The sequence below is a fragment of the Dasypus novemcinctus genome, chromosome 23 (assembly GCF_030445035.2).
Source record: "Dasypus novemcinctus isolate mDasNov1 chromosome 23, mDasNov1.1.hap2, whole genome shotgun sequence".
Classification (NCBI taxonomy): domain Eukaryota; kingdom Metazoa; phylum Chordata; class Mammalia; order Cingulata; family Dasypodidae; genus Dasypus; species Dasypus novemcinctus.
Genome location: NC_080695.1, coordinates 12770895 through 12790935, shown reverse-complemented (window position 1 = coordinate 12790935; position 20041 = coordinate 12770895). Strand labels below are relative to the sequence as shown.

Below are 20041 nucleotides of genomic sequence, written 5' to 3'. Positions count from 1 at the left end.
GCTCTGCTGCTTAGGAGTTCTGTGCATTGGTGGAACTTTTATGAACTTTGGTTTCCACATCTAGAAAGTAGGGAGAGGATATTCCTGATAGGAGATATCAGTTGAGTGATTTGTATCATATGCTTAGCACATTGTTTAACAATCATTAATTTATATGGGTGATTGTAGTTATTATAAAAGGAACTAAATCAGAATATGGAATTTGGGGTAGGGTAAAGTTATGTTATGACAGTTTTGATTAAAATTGGTAAGTTCTTTATGTACTTCTGCAATCACCCTCTACTTTTTTAGGAAGTTGGGGAGGATATGAGGAATTGATATAGAAAAATGGCATGGAAGCAACTATGAGATATGAATGCAGTTTTTCAAATCTTTGAAAGTAAAAAATCTAAGTCATTTCTCAAATTTGTTTACAGTTGGCAGGAAGAGATTCTCCAATAAGGGCAGAAATGCCAGGAAATCTTCAACACTACGGAAGGTAGGACTTTTGTTCTTTGATATTCAATATTGAGTTTTATTATCTTTTTTAGTAAAGATAATATCATGAACGCCAAATTACCTTTGTATATTTTATTGCAATAATCACAAAGGAAATTCTTTTATTTCCAATGAATTAAAGTATTTGACTTTATCATATTCTGATTTGGTGTTTTCCAAGTGTCTAGCTTAAAAAAAAAATTGATATAAAGTAGGAAGGTACTCTGTTCGTATATTTCTGTTTATAATTTCCCTAATTGAATTGAGTCATCTCTGTGCTTACTTTTAAGATTTCTTACTGGACCCTTGAACCTTAATGATCCAGAAGCAAAATGCAGATTCCCCAAAATTTTTGTAAACACAGATGACACTTATGAAGAGCTCCATTTAATTGTTTACAAGGTAACAACTGTTTTCCCTCCTGTGTTACAGATTAATACTGATTCTTTGTTGCATGTGTACTTGCATACATATGCAAACCTCTTAAGTGTTTTTTAGGAAAGATGTTGAAAGTAAGTAAAACTCAAATGAGTGTTCTTCTGGAGCAGTAAGTTTGTTTTCAGCTCTTTTTAAGCAATTTCATTATTAGTCAAAAAGTAACTGTCTGAGGCTGTGGTTATTAGCAAACATTTGAAATGTTATACTCACAAATCAAAAACTGTCAAAGGTCAGTGTTGTCTGTTGATGAAATGCCTTCTGGGTGTGGGCCTTGGCCATACTGCAGTGAAGCTGGCTTTTACTCTAATTTTAGAATCGTGGACTCACTAATTCTGTAAGGATAGTATATAGTGCCTGTCAGGATAGTATCTTGTAAGGATATATGTTTATTTGGGTTGAGTTTTTTTTTAAGGTGATTTTTAGTTTAAGACAGAAGATTGAGCTCATGTGTTTGTCTTCCTTTCTGCCTGAGAGGACAATTAAATTTTTTTTGTCTTTATTTTTTTAATATTACATTCAAAAAATATGAGGTCCTCATATACCCCCCACTCCCCTCACCCCACTCCTCCCCCCATAACAGCAACTTCCTCCATCATCATGAGACATTCATTGCATTTGGTGAATACATCTCTGAGCACCACTGCACCTCATGGTCAGTGGTCCATATCATAGCCCACACTCTTCCCACATTCCACCCAGTGGGCCATGGGAGGACATACAATGTCCAGTAACTGTCCCTGCAGCACCACCCAGGACAATTCCAAGTCCTGAAAACGCCTCCACATCTCATCTGTTCCTCCCACTCCCTACCTCCAGCAGCCACCATGGCCACTTTCTCTACACCAATGCCACATTTTCTTCAATTACTAATCACAATAGTTCATGAATAGAATATCAGTAAGTCCACTCTAATCCATACTCTATTCCTCCATCCTGTGGACCTTGGAATGGTTGTGTCCACTCCACATCTATATCAAGAGGGGGCTTAGATTCCACATGGATGCTGGATGCAATCCTCCTGCTGTCAGTTGTAGGCACTCTTGGCTCCCTGGTGTGGTGGTTGACCTTCTTCACCTCCATGTTAGCTGAGTGGGGTTAAGCCCAATAAACCAGAGTGTAGGAGCTGAAGTCTGTTGAGGCTCAGGGCCTGGCTATCCCATGGTCAGTCCAGAGATTCAGAACCCCTGGGTATACATTAAACCCCAGTACCAACTACAGTTCCGGTAAAAGTAACAGGAGAGGCTTGTGAACAAAGATCACATCTAAGTCCAGCTCCATCACACAGAAACACCAACTCCAAAGTAGGGCCAACCGACATGGCACTGAACTCCATCTGCCATCACCATAGAACCTGTGGGTCTCTGCAGCCTTCAGAAGAACCAATTAAATTTTATTGTCACGGAGGCTTAGAAATGAAACCTTTAGAGAACAAGAAGGAGGGGGAACATCGGGTTTTGGTATTAGGGTAATACTGGTATTCTAGTTTTTGGAAGAGTTTATGAAGAATTGGTGTTACTCTTTCTTTAAATGTTTGGTAGAATTCACAGTGTACCATCTTTACCTGGCTTTTCTTTGGGGGAAGTTTCAAAATTACGAATTCACCCTCTTTACTTCGTTATATAGGGCATAGGATTATTCTTATTTTCTGTTTCTTCTTGAGTCAGTTTCAGTATTTTGTGTCTTTCTAGGAATTTGTCCATTTCATCATCTAAGTTTTCAATTTGTTGGCATATGAAAGTAAAGTTTCTAGTATTGACTTGAAATCCTTTTTCTGTAAGGTCAGTACTGATGCCCCTTTTTTCATTACTGATTTTAGTAATTTGAGCCTTCTCTCTTTTTTTTCTAGTTCTAACAGTCTAAAAAATATTTTCCCAATTTTTTTTATCTTTTCCCACAACGAACTTTTTTAAAAAGTGGTTTTATTGAGATATATTCATATACTACACAATCCATCCAATGTCTACAATCTGACTTCTAGTATAATCAGAATTATACATTCATCATCACAGTCAATTATAGAACATTTTCATTATTCTCCTCTTAATTAGGCTCCACCAAAATAACCATTGTTTTGACCATACCTTTAGGCTTGAATTCCCCCACATTCTGTTACAAATAAAATCAGACCCCTTAGGGAGCGTTACTGAGAATATCTGTTGTAGGCCTGCCTCTTTCCTGGGGAAACTGCTGTAATGCCGCAGGCAGGCGGGGCCTCTAGGAGTGACCCCTGCTGTGGCACAGGGCAGGAGCAGAAGCACCTAATCTTCTCCACTTAACTCTCCTACATGGAACCTCTACCGGGTAAGCGAGTTAGGCCAGGAGTGACCAGGGCCTGGGGTAGAGGCAGGTGTGAGTGGGGCTGGGTGGAAGTACCCCAGTCCTCTTGGCCGCTCCTGCCTGGAGTGGAGCTTCTGTATCTCGAAACTGGGGGAGATGAGGAAAGCTCAAGGCCTGACCCTCCTAGGTGGAAAACGTAGCCCTAGAGTGGGACCTGGGGGTGGGGGGAGAAGGCACCCTGTTTTCTTGGCTGCACCCATCTGGAGTATAGCTTTGTCACGCTGAACTAAGGGGATCAGGGGGAGCAGGTCATGGCTCAAATGACAGTCATTCATACCAAGGTTAGTAGATTTTATTGAATAAATATTTCTTCATTTGCTACATGCCCTGAGGACTATTTCCCTCTGAAAATTAAATTGCTGTTTTTATAATTTTCTCCAATTATGGTTGTTTCGCTGGAAAGAGGCTCAGTGGTGCTCCTCACGCTGCCATTCCAGAAGTGCCTTCAGGAATCCTTCTGTTAGGGGGTATAGCGACATGCGGACGTACTAAGTGATGTTCCAGCTGAGATGAGGGCCTGGGCCGGGGGCGGGATTGCCCGTGCGCCTGTATTCACGAGGGATGTGGTGGTTCACGAGGTTCCATACGTCATTCTGTGTACTTTGTAACATACGTTTGAAATTCTTCTGGAGCTTTGATACATTCCTTTTCTTGGGCCATGTCTTCTATTTTCTTAGTTTGGCTTGTAATATTTTGCTGATGTCTAGGCATTTGACTGGGATATAGTTTACTCAGTTGCTCCATTTCTTTCTCTTTTGTAGGGATTTAGTGGCAGGAGGCAGTGTTCTTGGCTTGACCTGGGTTGTTAGGATTGCCCCTGCCTAGCTGCTCAAAACTGGGCACTAACTCAGTAATTGGTTGTAGACCTGCTTCCTAGGGCCTTGGGGAGGGAGGCTATAGAAGCCCGAAAAAAGCCTCTCCTACTTATTTTTAATTTTCTTGTGTGTACTTCTTTGGTCTGCCAGCAGATGGTGCTCTTTGGTGGTTCTCAGTTCAGTGCCTGGTTGGAGTGTATTTGTTGCAACAGAGACGGGATCCATGTGATAGAGCTTCCTGCCCGGAGGCTAAGAGCCTTGTAATTCAAGCTTTCAGATACAGTTCTCTAGCTTTCTCTGGCAGCCCCTCCCTTTTCATGGCTAGGTCAGGTGAGTGAAGAAGGAGATTGGGAAGGGGGTCAGGTCTTTAGTCCCTTGCTGGCTCCAAACCATGGGGGGAGGGGGGAAATTCCATGGGGGGCTCCCCATGGACTGTAGCTCTATGCGGAGCCCCCATGATCTGTAGTGGCAAGTCCAGAGGCCTGAGAATTCTGAAGTGTCTTTAGCGTGGGGGAGGGTGCCAGCAGCAGAAGCTGCCGGTTTCAACTCACAGTTCTGCTGTCACAATTTCCCACCTTTGTCCCACTCTCCTCTGGGCTGTGTCCAGCCTTCACCTGGTATCCTAAACCTTAGATCTTTTCCAGGCTGTTTTAGCTTTTCCTCTAGTTACTTTTCTGGAGAAGAGAGTTGCATACCTTTCTAGCCTGCTGTCTTCCCGCAGGAGACTGAATTTGGACTTTTGTATGAAATTAGTTGGCAGCTACTAAGACAGACTTATTTTACACATAAACAAAACACATCTTTGATTGGATGATTCGTAAGCCACCAATTTTGCAACCTACCTCTAGGCAAATCATAATTGTGATTTGATTACAAAATAGAGTAAATGTTACTAACTTTGATGGTGTAAAAATGAAGCGATAGCTGATAGAATGACAGGGAGGTTGTAGTGGGGAAACGTAGAGGGTCAGGTGGGAATGCAAAAGGCCTCATTTACAAAGCAGCTCAGGAGCGTGTGCCTGTGACTGCCGGGATGAGAAAGGAGCTGTTTGAAGGTGTCAGGTGACCAGGGAGGAGCTAGGATAGCTGAACGCTATTGGGATGAGGGGCCACATCCATGACGACAGGAGCAGGGAGTCAGTACAGTGTCTGACGGTGGTAAAATGGCGTGGCTGTGGCCCAGAAACCGCTCAAAGTGCTCGCTGTTGGGAGCAGGACTCAGGGAAGGAAGCTCTGGCTTTTTCTTTACAGGGCTCTATGTTCTATTTGACCTTTCTACATTGTTCTGATAAAGTTAAACATTTTAGGTTATTTTATTTATGGTTCTGGTTGCCCTAGTATGTGTTTTACTTGTTCATGTCCTAACTGCAATCATTTATGGTAGTTATAAAATGAGATAAGTAGACGTTAATTTCTAGTTTTTCAAAAAAATTTGTATTAATAGAAATTGTCAAATATACACAAAAATAGAATGATGAATTCCAAGGTACCCATAACATAGCTTCAGTCAGTAACAACATGCCAATCTTTCATTTGTTTCCTCCTACTTTATTTTTAAGAGTTTGTTTGTTTTGCAGTACCAGGACCAGGAATTGAACCTGGGACCTCGTGTGTGTGAAGCTGGTGCTCAACCACTGAGCCACATCAGCTTCCCTGAGTTGGTTTTTTCATTTGTTTGTGTTGTTGTTTGTTTTTTTGTTTTTAGGAGGCACCGGAAACTGAACCCAGGACTTTCTCATGTGGGAAGCAGGCGCTCAACTGCTTGAGTCACATCTGTTCCCTGTCTACCTTTATTTATTTACTTATTTAGCCAGAGAACTTTAAATCATGTCATTTCTCTCACAAATACTTCAGAGTTTGTCTGTCTAAGTGACAAGGACACCTGCTTTCACGTAATCACCATACTATTACCACACCTGACAAAATAAGCAGTAATTGCTTCATGTCATCTGATATCCAGTCTCTGTTGAGGGTTCCCCAGTTGACTAAAAAGTCTTTTTGTAGTAGGTTAGTTCAAACCAAGGTTCAAGCTAGGTCACTTTGATATACCATGTTTAAGTCCCCTTTTCTGTACCATCCTCTAATCCTTGGTTTGTTTTCTCTCCCCAGGCCATGAGTGCAGCTGTGTGCTTTATGATTGACGGTAAGTACACACCTATATATGACCTCAGCGCAATGCCATAAGCCTTTTCTCTTTATGTCTGCTCATTTCCATTCCTAAATTATAATGACGTCGTCATAACAACACAGAAGCTCCAGCAAGACAGTGTTCTCCCCTGGGACCGCTAAGCAGTGTCTAAACCCTTGGCTTCTGCCCTTGTCGGCAGTCTTGGCACCTGCCGGGCCTCCGTGGCTGTGAAGTGGGCGTGGGCGTGGGCGTGGTAGCTGCCTCAGAGGGCTCCCGGGGGTTGAGCAGTGCCTGGCCCGTGTGTGCTCTTTAATGTTTGTAGGAAAAATACTTGCCCTTCTGAGGTCTACTTGGGGTCGGCAACCAATTTGCCAACCCACAGGGGTGTGTAAATCTATTTTTCACTGTGGGATAGGTCTTCTACTTTTTTTCTTTTTTTAATTTATTGAAATACATCACTCATACATAAACATACATAAACAATAAATGTATAATAGTTGTGAACTTACAAAACAAACATATATAACATCTCACCCTACCACCAATAACTTGCATTGTTTTTAAACCTTTTTAACTAATGATTAAAGAGCATTGTCAAAATATTACTACTAAACAAAGTATTTTCTCCTTTACCAATCTGATTATTATCATCTTTATATCGTTTATATATGAACATACATAAACAATTAAGTGTATAGTAAAAGTTGTGAACTTACAAAGCAAATACGCATAACATCATACAGGGGTCCCACACATCAGCCCTCCACCAACACCTTGCATTGTCATGAGATGTTTGTTACAAACCATGAAAGAACACTGTCAAAATCTTACTACTAATCATAGTTCTTTTCTTACATTTGGTGTGTTTTCCCCCAACCCACCCTATTATTATTATTAAAATATATTTCTTTATGAGAGAAGTTGTAAACTTATAAAACAATCATGCACACGTGTCTTCTACTTTTTTTCATCTCAAATAGAACTAATTTTGACTCCTCTCTCCTGCTTGGAGGTGAAGGGTATCATTGTGTTTTATTCCCCAAATCAGTAGAATTTTCTTTGGATATTGTTATTAAATACTGGAAAGGAAAATAAGTATTGACCTTTTTAACACAATGTATTATAACACTTACTGGTATCTTTTAAATTCCTTGTTAGCCTCCCTACAGCCTACGTTGGATTTTTGCCGAAGACTGGACAGCATTGTTGGGCCTCAGCTCACAGTGCTGGCATCGGATATTTGTGAGCAATTTAACATCAACAAAAGACTATCTGGGTTTGTACTTTACTTCATGTTTCCTTTTAAGCATGTAGCTGGTTTTGGAAGAGTAAGGGTGGTTTTTAATTAAGAATAGGAATAGTATGAACAGCCGTGTGCTTTATCTGGGTCTGGAGAGCCATAACGTGCTGGGAACCGTCCCTGAGGTGTTCTGGCCCTTGGGGACAGTCTGGGCTGGGACTTCTAGCCACGCGTTCCCTCCACGCTCCTTCTGGTTGGTGGCATGAAGGTGTGGGGCTGGGTGTGCTGTCTGCGGCCATGGGCTCGGCCTCCTGAGCACCCCGCAGGCTTCCCTGAGAACCAGCCTGGATCGTTGGGGCTGGTACATTTCACGAAGTCACGTTGGCACCAGCGGCCAGCATGGTTTTGCTCTGCTCAGCCTGAATGCGCTTTTCCTCTTACTGTGGGAAATGTGTAGGCGAGGCTGGTTGTGATGTAGCCCCTTAGGCTCTGGTCCTGCCCGAGTGGTGGCTTTAAAGGCTGGAGGCTGAGCCCCGGGAGCTTCAGCTGAACCCATCTCCGTCTGAAGAACACTGAAAAGGAGTCGAGCGTGCTCTGCCTCTCTTTTCACCAGGTAAAATAGGATGACTGTAAAATCAGGTGAGTCAAGGGAAAGCACTTGGAGATTAAAAGCTCTGCTTATGTGGCCTTTCCTCATGTTTGAGAAATTAGTGACTAAAATGCTATGAATATATATAACCTTGTATTTTTAATGTTCATATATTAGATATCCATCCCCTTATGTAAGTCTCAGCCTAAAGAGAACTCAAAAAAGTCTCCAGATGGAAATATTTTTGGATTCTGTGTTAGAGTGTATGGATCACTACTGTTAACAACTTAGTTGTAGAAGATATAAAGTGAAGAAATGAAAGTGCCAGCCTACCTATATTTCAACAGTGCTGCTTCATCATTTAGGTTTTGACCTTGTAACTATCAGATTTTCTCTCTGGAAGGTGTCATGAGTGAGTTAAATCTGGTTTGAATCATACAAATTATGAACTAATGGAGAGTGATAAGGTTGTAAGCTCAAGGCATAAGTAATCCACAGAATATACATATACCTCTCAAACCCTTGGTAAAGGTAATGAATTTTAAGCAACTCATCAACAAATACCCAAGGGTAAAATTCACTTTTGAGTACCTTCTATTCTGCAGATAAGGTTAAATCTCCTTGGGATTTTTGCAGAAAAAGACAAAAGGGCCCTGGGTATTACTCATTCTGTCAATTAGAATGCCATTTTCTCTGACATTTTATTATGAAAGTTTTCAAATACAGAAAGTTTGAAAAACTTGTACAGTGAGCCTGCATATACCCACCACTCAGATTCTACGAAGACATTTTTGCTTTGTTTTATCACATAGCTCTGTATCCTAGGGAACAATTTTCTTAGCTGTTTAAGTAACTACTGCACGGTTCCAGTAGCCCACTGAAAGCTAGGGTACCTGGAAAACTTGATGATAAAATAAACCTGGCACAATTTAGGGGCATGCTCAGGAATGTTCTTGTCTTTGAGCTGGCTCTTGACACAACTGAGATTTTATACATAAGGAGCTGTTACAATAAAATCAATGAAATATGCCTCAAAAGATAATGTACTTTTCTTCTAGAATCCTTCTGGACCATTCTACATGCCAGTCCTGAGACACACACTCACTCTCACTCCTCTCTCCAGAAACTCAGATCCCAGAGAAATCAGGATGACATGGAAAAGGGCAGCCAGGGAGGAGGAGAGCAGACCCAACAGTAGCACCAGGGAGGTGGCAGGGGTGGTGGTGGCATGGCTGGTGGTGGTAGGTGCTGGTGGTGCCCTCCTAGACAGCCACCCTGAGCCTCCAGGCCAGTTCGAGGGCCTGCGTATCCCCCTGTTCTTTCAGCTGCAACCTGCACTGGGAAGTACCCAAAGCCGATGTCAGGGCCTGTGCTCCTTCAGCCTTGGCCAGGGTTCACTCGGCCTGGGCACTACTGGAAGCTTCTTCCTGATCAGGCTCTCTAGAGGCTGCCATAAAAAGTCTGGTTCAAGGGATAACAAAAACCCATCTTGTTTAGGGACAGCACCTTGAGAATTTGGTGCCAGCTTACCTCCTGTAGTGTTGTCCACATGTGGCTCCTGCTTCTGAGGAGCATGTTATGAATATCTGTCCGAGGAGCACAGTGCCCTCGTGTTCCCGAGGGGCCAGAGGGGCAGGGTGGGTAGCTGGAGCATGCCCGTTAGTGATGAGGGTGGACTCCACCAACGTGGTGTTAATGAGTAACTTCGCTGTGAGTGCTCGCTCCTTCTACGGACATGAGACATATCTTAATATGTGGGTGCCCCCACACTGCAGAGGAGCCCACCTCCCGGCCTTGCCCCACCCTGCAGTGAGCCTCCTTCCCAGTCACCCCATGCCCACCTCCCACGGTGGAGCCCACCTCTCAGCCACAGAAGGGTCTCTGCCCCAGAGGGCCCTCCTGGCCTTGCCTTTCCTGGAGCCTGCAGCTGGGGTGCCGCAATTGCCTCCTCCTCCACAGTGGGTCACCCCCAGCTAAAATCCCAGGAAGGCTTTGGGTGCTGTGGGGTGAGAATCACAACCGTTACCAGGAAAGTCACCCAGGCCTCTGCTGTGCCACTAGTTTGTAAAGAGACTTGGAGGCCCCCCTCTGCCCCAGAGCATGCCAGGGCAGGACATTGGAGGTCACGGATTTCCTGGAGCTCCAATGCACATCCTGAAGTTCTAGCGAGATTGCAAACAATTTAAAGCTCTTTACTTAGCAAAACATAGAGGATTACAAATCACCAGGTCCCTTTTAATTGTAAAAGCCTGAGATGAAATGTTTAAAATTTTATTTTATGTACATTGACTCCAATACATTGCACAGTTTAACAAAGGATATTAAGTATGAATCCATATTTTCCTTTAATAAATATCTTAATCCTGAAAGTAACATATATATTTTTTAAAATCAGAGCAAAAAATGTTGTCATCTACCTGGCATTCAGTTAACCTGGCACAAGAAACAATGATTCTAGAGCAGGGGTTCTTAACCTTTTTTGTTCACAGACTCCTTTCCCAGGCAGGTGAAAGGAATACAACTGTAACTTATTTATTGCATACATTCAGAAGTGAAGGAAATGCTAGATTTCAGGTAGAGGTCAAAGAAAATAAAAGATAATAAGTTGATTTTTTTCAATTCAAGGTCACCGACCCCCTGAAATCTTTCCACGGATCCCGTGGGGGGTCTGTGGGCCCCTGGTTAAGAACCCCTGGTCTAGAGTCTGAGGGCGTTTTCTCTAAACCTAGACAAGACAATGAACCCTCGTCAAGTGAAACTCTAATTCCAACAAGCAGCAGCTCAGGTTTTCCCTAATACTGACTTGTGTGTAAATGGAGACTTAGGCCATAAAAAAGAACCCAGCTCTGTAGCAGAGCTGTTGAAAGAGGAATTGATGGAATTCTCTCTTGCTTTTCTGCAGTTTATTTTAAAACTATCTCTTGAAATTTGTTCTGTTTTGGTAAGTAGTTTACAAGATGTTTATCTGCATAGTGAAACAGTCTGCCAAGATTCCTACTTATGTAAAGCAATGGAGCCTTACTGCAGTGCTCTTGAGACTTTCTGGATCATACACACTTGTCGGCAAAACACTTATTAAGCTGACTGTCCTCCAAGATCGCACTGTTGATCACAAATTACATTCATGTATTACTGTATTGATATGGTATATTATAACACACTTCTTAAAGGCCATGATAAAAATAATTCCTTCATATGCACTGATGCTTATCCGTATTAGCCCCACTTTGGAGACCGTTAATCAGATATATGAAAACCAGACATTAAAAAACCGAAAAAAGCAGTGAATTCTATTACAGCCAGCTACAGGTTTATCTGATAACAGAAAATTTAAAATGCAGACTATTTAGTCCTGAGTTGTCTTTTTTTTTTTTTTTTTTTTAAGATTTATGCAGTTTATTTCTCTCCCTGCCCCTCATTGTTTTGCACTTGCTGTCTACTCTCTGTGTCTATTCATTGTTTGCTCTCTGTGTCTGCTTGTCTTTTTAGGAGGCACCAGGAATGAACCCTGTACCTCCCATGTGGGAAGAAAGCACCCAATTGCTTGAGCCACCTCTGCTGCCTGCTTGTCTTGTGTCTCATTGTGTTTCTTTGTTGTGTCTCCTCATTGTGTCATCTTGTTGCTTCAGCTTGCCACGCCAGTCTGTTGCGACAGCTCACTGTCTTGCTTGTCTTCCTTAGGAGGCACCAGGAACCAAACCTGGGACTGCCCATGTGGTAGGCGGGTGTCCGACTGCTTGAGCCACATCTGCTTCCCCTCCGGGAAGTCTTAAAGCCAGATATAAAACTGAGAGCATATATTATTATATATGAGGGAACATTTTTATCATTGTACTACTAACTATAGTCTATGGTTTACATTAGGACTCCCTGTTTGTGTTGTGTAATCCTATTTTTTTTTTTTCATTTTTCTGGTAATATACATAAAACCTAAAATTTCCTCTTTTATTACTTCAGCTGCCTTTTTCTTTAGGGGAAAATTTTTTTTATTTTTATTTTTCAGAAAGTTTTCCATCCCTGAGTTGGTGAAACCATGTTTTTCAATTTAATTGAGTTATTTCACAAATTCAGACACTTGAAAACATGAGGCTTCTATTCATTCCCCAGAGGGAAACATTCCAGGGTGTCCTGCTCTCTCGGTTGGCCAGAAGACAGTCGCTGGATATTTCCACACAGGTTTTTAAAAAACAAATCTGTAACATTTTAGGAAGTATATGGCATGAGCATCACTTTAAGTCAATGTGAATGGATCTGCCTTATTTTCTTCAATGACCTTGTGGTCTTTAATTGGATCGATGTGTTCTGGTTTGTTTAAGCATTCTCCCATTTAACGGAGTAGTCTGGGTTTGCTTATTAGTAGTATAAACAGTTCTGTATTGAACCATCTGGTTCATATATCTATTTCCTTAGGATAAAACCGGAATTGAGTTCTGGGGCAGAGGGCACGTACACTTCAGATGCAGTGTTGGTTGCCAGGTCCTGTCCCAGGAGCGGGGTATACTTTGAAGAGTGCCACCTGCCACCTGTTCTTCAGACTCTCTATTTTGACAGCCTGACAGGTGGAGCTGAGGGTCGGCCTCTTCTCAGATGTTCATTGGCTGGTTTGTTTTGTTTTTCTTTTTTGAAGTGTTTCCTTACCTTATTTTACAATAGGGAATTAACCTTTAGTCATATAATTTTTTCCTAATTTACTTCTTTAACTTTGATTTTACCACTTCTTATAATATGGGAGTTTCAGCTTTACATGTAGTCTGTTTTAGTAATCCTTTCCTTTTGGTTTCTATCTGTGGTATCATCGTGGACCTCTTCTACTCCAGTATTATAAAAATGGGACCCCGTTTCACCCCTGGTACTTTTATGGTTTTATTTTTTGTGTGTTTAAATCTTCCTTAACCAGGAATTTTTCAGGGCTTGAGGAGTATTTTTCCCCCAAATCAGCTTTACCCGTCTGGGATTTCAAGTTCTCTTTCTCTCACATAGCCTTGTTCACCAGCCAATTCTAACATGAGATTTGAAGTGGTATGGGAAGGGGGTAGTAGAAGGCATTAGAAAAGGAAACTCTTTCCTGTGAACGGTTTTTCTAGAATCCTTTTATATCAGTCCTTTTGACTAAGTGAGTAAAGTAGCCCAGTTGCTTAGGAGGCCGGCTACACTGGGATTCCTCCAGCTGTGGCCTTTAACCATAAGGGCTGGTGGTGACTGGACACTGGACACAGGAAAGGGGCCGAGAGGCCATTAGACACTGTACCCAGGAATGGGGCAGAGTGGTGACTAGACACTGGCCACGGGAAAGGGGCTGAGAGGTAAGCGGGAGGTTGGCAGGGGAAGTCTTTTCATGGGGGAGTTAACATGCGTGGTACAAGGTCCCAGCTCTCTCACTTCCTACCTACTCTAAGAGGTAAGAGGAAGAACTTGAACTCATAAATTAAGGCCAGTTTTCCTTTTCATAATACCCAAATTTTATCAATTCAAATTTTTTTTAACCCTAAGTTATATATAAATGAGGCATTGCTTGCAGTCATAGTCATCTAGAAATGATATTTATGGCAACTGTATCTGAAACACAGCCAATAACAAATAAAGCCAATTGGATTGTCTCTTCTCCCAAAGTAGACATTCAAGTCCACAGTGAAACAGGTGCTCACTGAGCACCTGCTGCTTCCTTCTACTGGTTCAGAGTTCATAGTGACCTTTCTTGGCATGCTTTTAAAAATCTTAGAATGGGGAATTGGATGTGGCTCGAGCAGTTGAACTCCTGCCTCCCACATGGGAGATCCCAGGTTCAGTTCCCAGTGCCTCCTAAAGAAGATGAGCAAAAACAGCGAGCTGACATGACAGGCTAGCACAGCAAGATGATGCAATGAGACACAAGGAGGAAAACATAGTGAGAGATACAACAAAGCAGGGAGCAGAGGTGGCTCAAGCAGTCAGGCACCTCCCTCCCACGTGGGAGGTCCTGAGTTTGGTTCCTGGTGCCTCCTAAAAAAGGAAGGCAAGCACACAACAAGAAGGAGTAGAAATAAATAAATCTTAAAAGAACAAAAAAATCTTAGAATGTTATTCACATACCTGGTCCTTAAACATTTCCATCTCTGGCATCAGTCAGATGGGATGCTGTTCACTCATGGGAGAGCATTTCCTTTATCTTGTGTTAGCAGTTTAGCATGGTTATGGCAATCACAACTATTTGGGAATTTGGCCTACTGTAGAAGAAAAGCATAGTGGGATGTAAAAACAGTATTGATCAAGAGGTGTTAATTGCAGAAAGAAAGAAAAAAGTGCAGGTAATTCAGAAAGCAGAAAATCTTTTTAAAAAATTAGTGGGCACATAAACTGAAAAAGCATAGATTATAACCACTTAAGACAGACCGCAGCCTCCATCTGCTTCTGAGCACAGCACCATCGTGCTATGGTGTCTCACATACCAGACTCCATGAGAGGTCATGAAGGAGAGCCCTGTCCAGACTGTTTTACTCTTGAGTGTATTCTATCTTGACTTCGCTAATTACGTTTAGAATGTTCTTTTTTATCTTTTTTTTTTTTTTAAAAGATTTATTTATTTATTTAATTTCCCCCCCTCCCCCGGTTGTCTGTTCTTGGTGTCTATTTGCTGGGTCTTGTTTCTTTGTCCGCTTCTGTTGTCGTCAGCGGCACGGGAAGTGTGGGCGGCGCCATTCCTGGGCAGGCTGCTCTTTCTTTTCACGCTGGGCGGCTCTCCTCACGGGTGCACTCCTTGCACGTGGGGCTCCCCTACGCGGGGGACACCCTTGCGTGGCGCGGCACTCCTTGCGCGCATCAGCACTGCGCATGGCCAGCTCCACACGGGTCAAGGAGGCCCGGGGTTTGAACCGCGGACCTCCCATATGGTAGACGGACGCCCTAACCACTGGGCCAAAGTCCGTTTCCCTAGAATGTTCTTTTTTAGAAGGTGGAAAATTTTATTTTTGTATCAGAAAAATGTTTTGGTGTATAAAAGGATTAAGTTTTAGTTCTTTGGAAAAGATACCTGAGAAGTGCAGCTTCTGTTAATTCAGAAAACTAACATACTGTTAGATATTACTTTTTTTAAAAAAGATTTACTTTTTAATTTCTCTCTCCCTACCCCCTCATTGTTTGCACTTGCTGTGTCTATCTGTCTTGTTTCCTTAGGAGGACCTGGGAACCAAACCTGGGACCTCAGATGTGGGAGGGAGGCACCTAATCACTTGAGCCGCCTCCACTTCCTGCTTTGTTTTTTTTGGTCTCATTATGTTTTCCTCTGTGTGTCTCTTGTTGAATTATCTTGTTGTGTTAGTCCACCATGCCAGCCCGTTGCATCTGCTTGCTACTCTCTTGCTTATCCTCTTTTGGAGGCACTGAGAACCAAACCAGGGACCTCCCAAGTGGTAGGCAGGAGCCTAACTGCTTGAGCCACATCTGCTTCCCTAGATATTAATTTTGATAAAACTTACCATGTTGCAGAATGAAAATTATCCTTGCTAATTTTGAATGTAAGTGGGTCTTTTTATATTCTCATTTATTAACACTACGTTGCAAGTAACTATTTTTCTATTCTGTTTTTACATTATCCTTCATCAAGGGTGGAGTAGAAAGAGCCCACAGTTGCCCCTGTAGTTAAAATTATTTAAATAACATTCGCTAATGTAAATTTCAGTCTGGGAGCATAAAATAAATTAGTTTTGTAAAGGATGGAGGAAAGTCACAGAGACTATTTTGGGGTCAGACAAAATAAGCAGAACTTTAAACCTGATTGAAGTTACTCATCTACCGAGACCACTAGATTTGCAACTCTTTCCAGATATCTTTTAAAATTCATCATCTTTCCAAACAGTTTTTACTTGTTATACTATATTTTTCTTAGTTTAGGGGTCTACTAAAAACAAATCCTGGTTTTATAAGAATTTTTTTTTAAATTTCCTGGAAACTGAATCATCCACATTGTTTTTGTGCCTAGATTTAAAGTATTATGTAGTAACTCATTTATCCAGAGGTTGGGTTTCTGGAACCCTCAGCCCTCCAGAGTATGACTGCTAACCCTGAAGAGCAGAGCGGGGCTGTGCTCAGGCTCTCCCCAGGCCCCCAGTGGTGAACGCAGGGTCCAGGGTGGGTGAGGCGGAGGGGCTGCCCAGCTGTTGGGCAGTGCCGCTGAGGAGGCTGTGGACGCTAGCCATGGGAGGCAGCACAGTGGCATGGCCTAGAGGCATTTTAAAAAGGAAAAGCTACATCCCACTTACAATGGTTGTGACTCTTGCTTAAGTATGCTGCTCAGGGAAGCAGGAAAGGATAATACATTTGACAATGGTTTCCATTTAGGATGATTCCAAGTTTTGTCGCTTACAGTGGTAAGCTTCAGTTATGTGGCAGAGTCACTTGCATGGAGCGCCTCGGTAATTCCCTAATAGCACCTAATAAAGTGGTGCTCTCCTAAAATGGGGCCAGCAAACTTTTCTATATAGGGCCAGATAATAAATATTTTAGGGTTTGTAGGCTATGCTATTGCAGTTACTCAACTCTGTCATTTTAATGTGAAAGCAGCCATGGACAGCTCCTAAGCAAATGGGCATGACTGTTCCAGTAAAACTATTAGAAAAACAGGGCCAGGTTTGTTCCCAAGCCTGTAGTTTGCTGACCACTCTCTTAGACGATAAATTGCCTGTATAGATTTATTTTGCACTAAAAAAAAAACTTTTTATTATGGAAATAATTACATAATGGTTAAAATATTTTGCTTAAAAAAAAATGAAGTTCAGTTCTCTGGAAAATTCCATCATATTTGAATACCTAAATCCCCATGGATATCAAATAAGTTAACCACTGAATGAGTAGGCTGTTAACTAACAGATTCTTGATTTGAAGTCCCAGCCATTAAAAATACAAGGCCTTAGTGATAAGGTTTAAAGTTTTAATGATGTAATTGTATAGTTTGGATAATTATCCTTGCAGAATATTACCCTTTTTGTTTTTTTTGGATATTTTCACAGGTCTGAAAAAGAACCCCAGTTTAAGTTTATTTACTTCAACCATATGAATTTAGCAGAAAAAAGTACAATTCACATGAGGAAAACATCTAGTGTGTCACTTACATCTGTTCATCCGGATTTAATGAAGATCCTTGGTGACATCAACAGTGACTTTACTAGGTAATTGTAACCACCTCCCCAGAGGGTCAGCCGAGTGACCCAGGAGTGCCTTCACAGTGCTCCAAGGTTTCCGCCTTTGTAGGGCCTGCTCTTAGCAGAGATCCAGGAGGAACTGGCCACTCACAACGGCAACGCCCTAAATAGCCTAGCGATGCCAGGTTTCCTGTTTCTTGTTTTAGAATGTTTGTTTTTCACAATCTAGCTGTATAAATTAATAAACACTTGAATTTTGAAACTCTTGTTTTACAGAGTTGATGAAGATGAAGAAATCATCGTGAAAGCAATGAGTGATTATTGGGTTGTTGGAAAAAAGTCTGATCAGCGGGAGCTATATGTTATTTTGAATCAAAAAAATGCAAACCTAATTGAAGTAAATGGTAAATAAGATTTGGTATTTGAGCAGAATTTTTTTTTAAAGATTCATTTTTTTTATTTTTCTCCCCTTCCCCGCCACGCCTCTCCCCTCCCCAGTTGTCTGCTCTCTGTGTCCATTCGCTGTGTTCTTCTATGTTTGCTTGTATTCTTGTCAGCAGCAATGGGAATCCATGTCTCTTTTTGTTGCGGCATCTTGCTGCATCAGCTCTCCGTGTGTGCAGCACCATTCCTGGGCAGACTGCGCTTTTTTCGTGCTGGGCTGCTCTCCTTACGGGGTGCACTCCTTGCTCGTGGGGCTCCCCTACACAGGGGACACCCTGCATGGCACAGCACTCTTTGCGTGCATCAGCACTGTGCATGGGCCAGCTCCACACGGGTCAAGGAGGCCCTCCCATGTGGTAAGCGGGCTCCCTATCCATTGGGCCAAATCCACTTCCCTGAGCAGAATTTCGATGCTCCTGATATTTTAAAACTTACCTTATCAGTGTATTAAGAAACATAATAGAACGAATCATGGCTTGAGATTTTAAGCAGATGCCTTTCGTGCCTTTTTAAAGGAAACTAACATTTGATCTCTTTTATGTTTTCTGTAACAGTTCTTTGAAAAAGTATATGACATACTTTCCTGCATCATGGGAAACTTAACAGTGGCCAAAGAAAGTTTATTATCCTCAGAGCTAAAAGAAAAAAATTCCCATGGTTTTATATAAATGGATAAAAATGTCCTTTAAAAAGATTTCCTCTCATAAAGACACGTTCTGTATACAGAACTGCCAGATTCATTTGGCAGTTTACAACTCTTCTCTGTCTGTGCATTAGCAGCATGCCAGTGCAAAATTTTCCTTCCACTTTGGGCTGGTCCTCTACATAAAGACCTAAACAGCTGCTTTGTTGCCATGGAGAAAATGGGGACGTCACCCTCCCTGGGGCTCCTTGCTGCCATGTACTAGGCCTGGAGCCAGCAGGGTGCCGTGAGGGGAAACCCACCACGTGCAAACTGAAAGGCAGATAGGAACCTTTTTTTTTTTTCCACATTTCTTTTCTTGCATGTTTTGTAGATAAATGGAGGGGGAGTTTTCTCTTTACATTAATAATTGAATTAATAAGTTGTATGCATTAGAAACATCAGTCGATATAGCTCTTGCTTAAAATGGGAAATTTGGTAAAATCAAGATAATTGTACCTCTCTGTGGAGAACCTGATCTACAATTTAAAGTCACAACTAGAGTTTTTTGCATCAGATTTTCCCAGAAAAACTACATTTGAGATGCTGTGTTCCTAATCCCCTAAACTTAGGCATTTTGGGTGCTGGATTTAAGCTTTCTCAGGCTACGAGGAAGTGCTGTTTCAGTATGTTACGTAGTATTGAAGTCTTGTTAGGTTTTTTCTCCTCCTTTTTTTTTTTTTTTATTAATTTCTTACTAGACTTCTGAGATTTAAGGTAAAAATTAATGCAGACATTTATTTATCCCCGACTTTATTCCAGAATAATTTAAAGTACCACTATGTATCATATAACCTTTTATATTATTCCTTATTCACTGTTTTCTGTTCTTTTTGCAGAAGAAGTAAAGAAACTTTGTGCAACGCAGTTCAATAATATATTCTTCTTGGATTGACTAATAAATGACTCACTGAAAATAACTTTAAAAAAAACAATTCAGCAAAACATTCTGTTCACTGAAAGTTAGTCATATTATTGACTGGATGAGTGACAAGAGTAAAGCAATACTTGCTTTGAAGAATCAAATTTCTACTCAGTCTCTAAACCGATCCCGAGATTTTTAGATTTTAAATATTTATGTGGAATTAATTAAAGGTGATCCGCTGCATCTTTATCATTCCATTCTTTCAACATTATGTGAATATTTTACTGGAAAATAAGATTAATAAATTGTTAAAGTTTTTAAAATCGTGTTTTGCGTTTTATCTCACCCCTTGCTCGTCCACTGTGTCCTTGCTTGGCTCCTGCCCTGCGTTATGTCCGCCATGCATGTTCCAGCACTAACGCTGCTCTCGGTTGGGGTGTCTTCCCCAGTCACTAGACCTGAAGTGGTGAAGAACATGGCATTTGCCCAAACTCATTGTGAGACTTGCTTTTGATACTGAATTATAGAGTGATTTTTAGACCCCATATGATACAAATAACTTAGTAGAGTGCCCCAGCTATGGCACTCTTGGTTCGTTCGGTACAACTCCTGGGGCAGGCCATCTTCACGGCTGAGATTGGCTGGCTGAATTTTATTTCACTTAACGTGATTTCTGGTAGTCTGGCCATCCCAGGAATTGGGTGAAAACTAGCCAGGAGTATTGGTGACAGCTTGCCCATGGTCCAGAAGAACTGTCTTGGCCCGCGCTCCAAGCCAGCTCCCCTGTTGCCCTTCACAGAACCTGAGTGGGAGCCTGTGAAGCTGCTTGGGGCGGGGGGTACTTAATCACCGTGCACTCTTTTCATCCTGTGATGGTTTCCTCTGAACCCATGAGTTACTTAAGATTGCATTT

The 20041-nt window shown here is 41.8% G+C and overlaps 1 protein-coding gene across 3 annotated transcripts in view; it reads left to right on the top strand.

The window, feature by feature from the left end:
* The window catches only part of CCZ1 (CCZ1 homolog, vacuolar protein trafficking and biogenesis associated), a 32197-nt gene extending 12746 nt beyond the window's left edge, over window positions 1–19451 (top strand). For 2 of the 3 annotated variants that reach the window (XM_058285783.2, XM_071211141.1), the window contains 7 exons: window positions 417–478; window positions 768–879; window positions 6177–6210; window positions 7354–7471; window positions 17006–17164; window positions 17414–17541; window positions 19103–19303. In XM_058285783.2, the coding sequence (XP_058141766.1) occupies window positions 417–478; window positions 768–879; window positions 6177–6210; window positions 7354–7471; window positions 17006–17164; window positions 17414–17541; window positions 19103–19158 (669 nt within the window). In that variant the 3' untranslated portion in view covers window positions 19159–19303. Of the gene's footprint in view, window positions 1–416; window positions 479–767; window positions 880–6176; window positions 6211–7353; window positions 7472–17005; window positions 17165–17413; window positions 17542–19102 lie in introns of all 3 variants that reach the window. The other variant, XM_058285784.1, reaches the window with a different exon arrangement.
* Window positions 19452–20041: the final 590 nt, after the last annotated feature.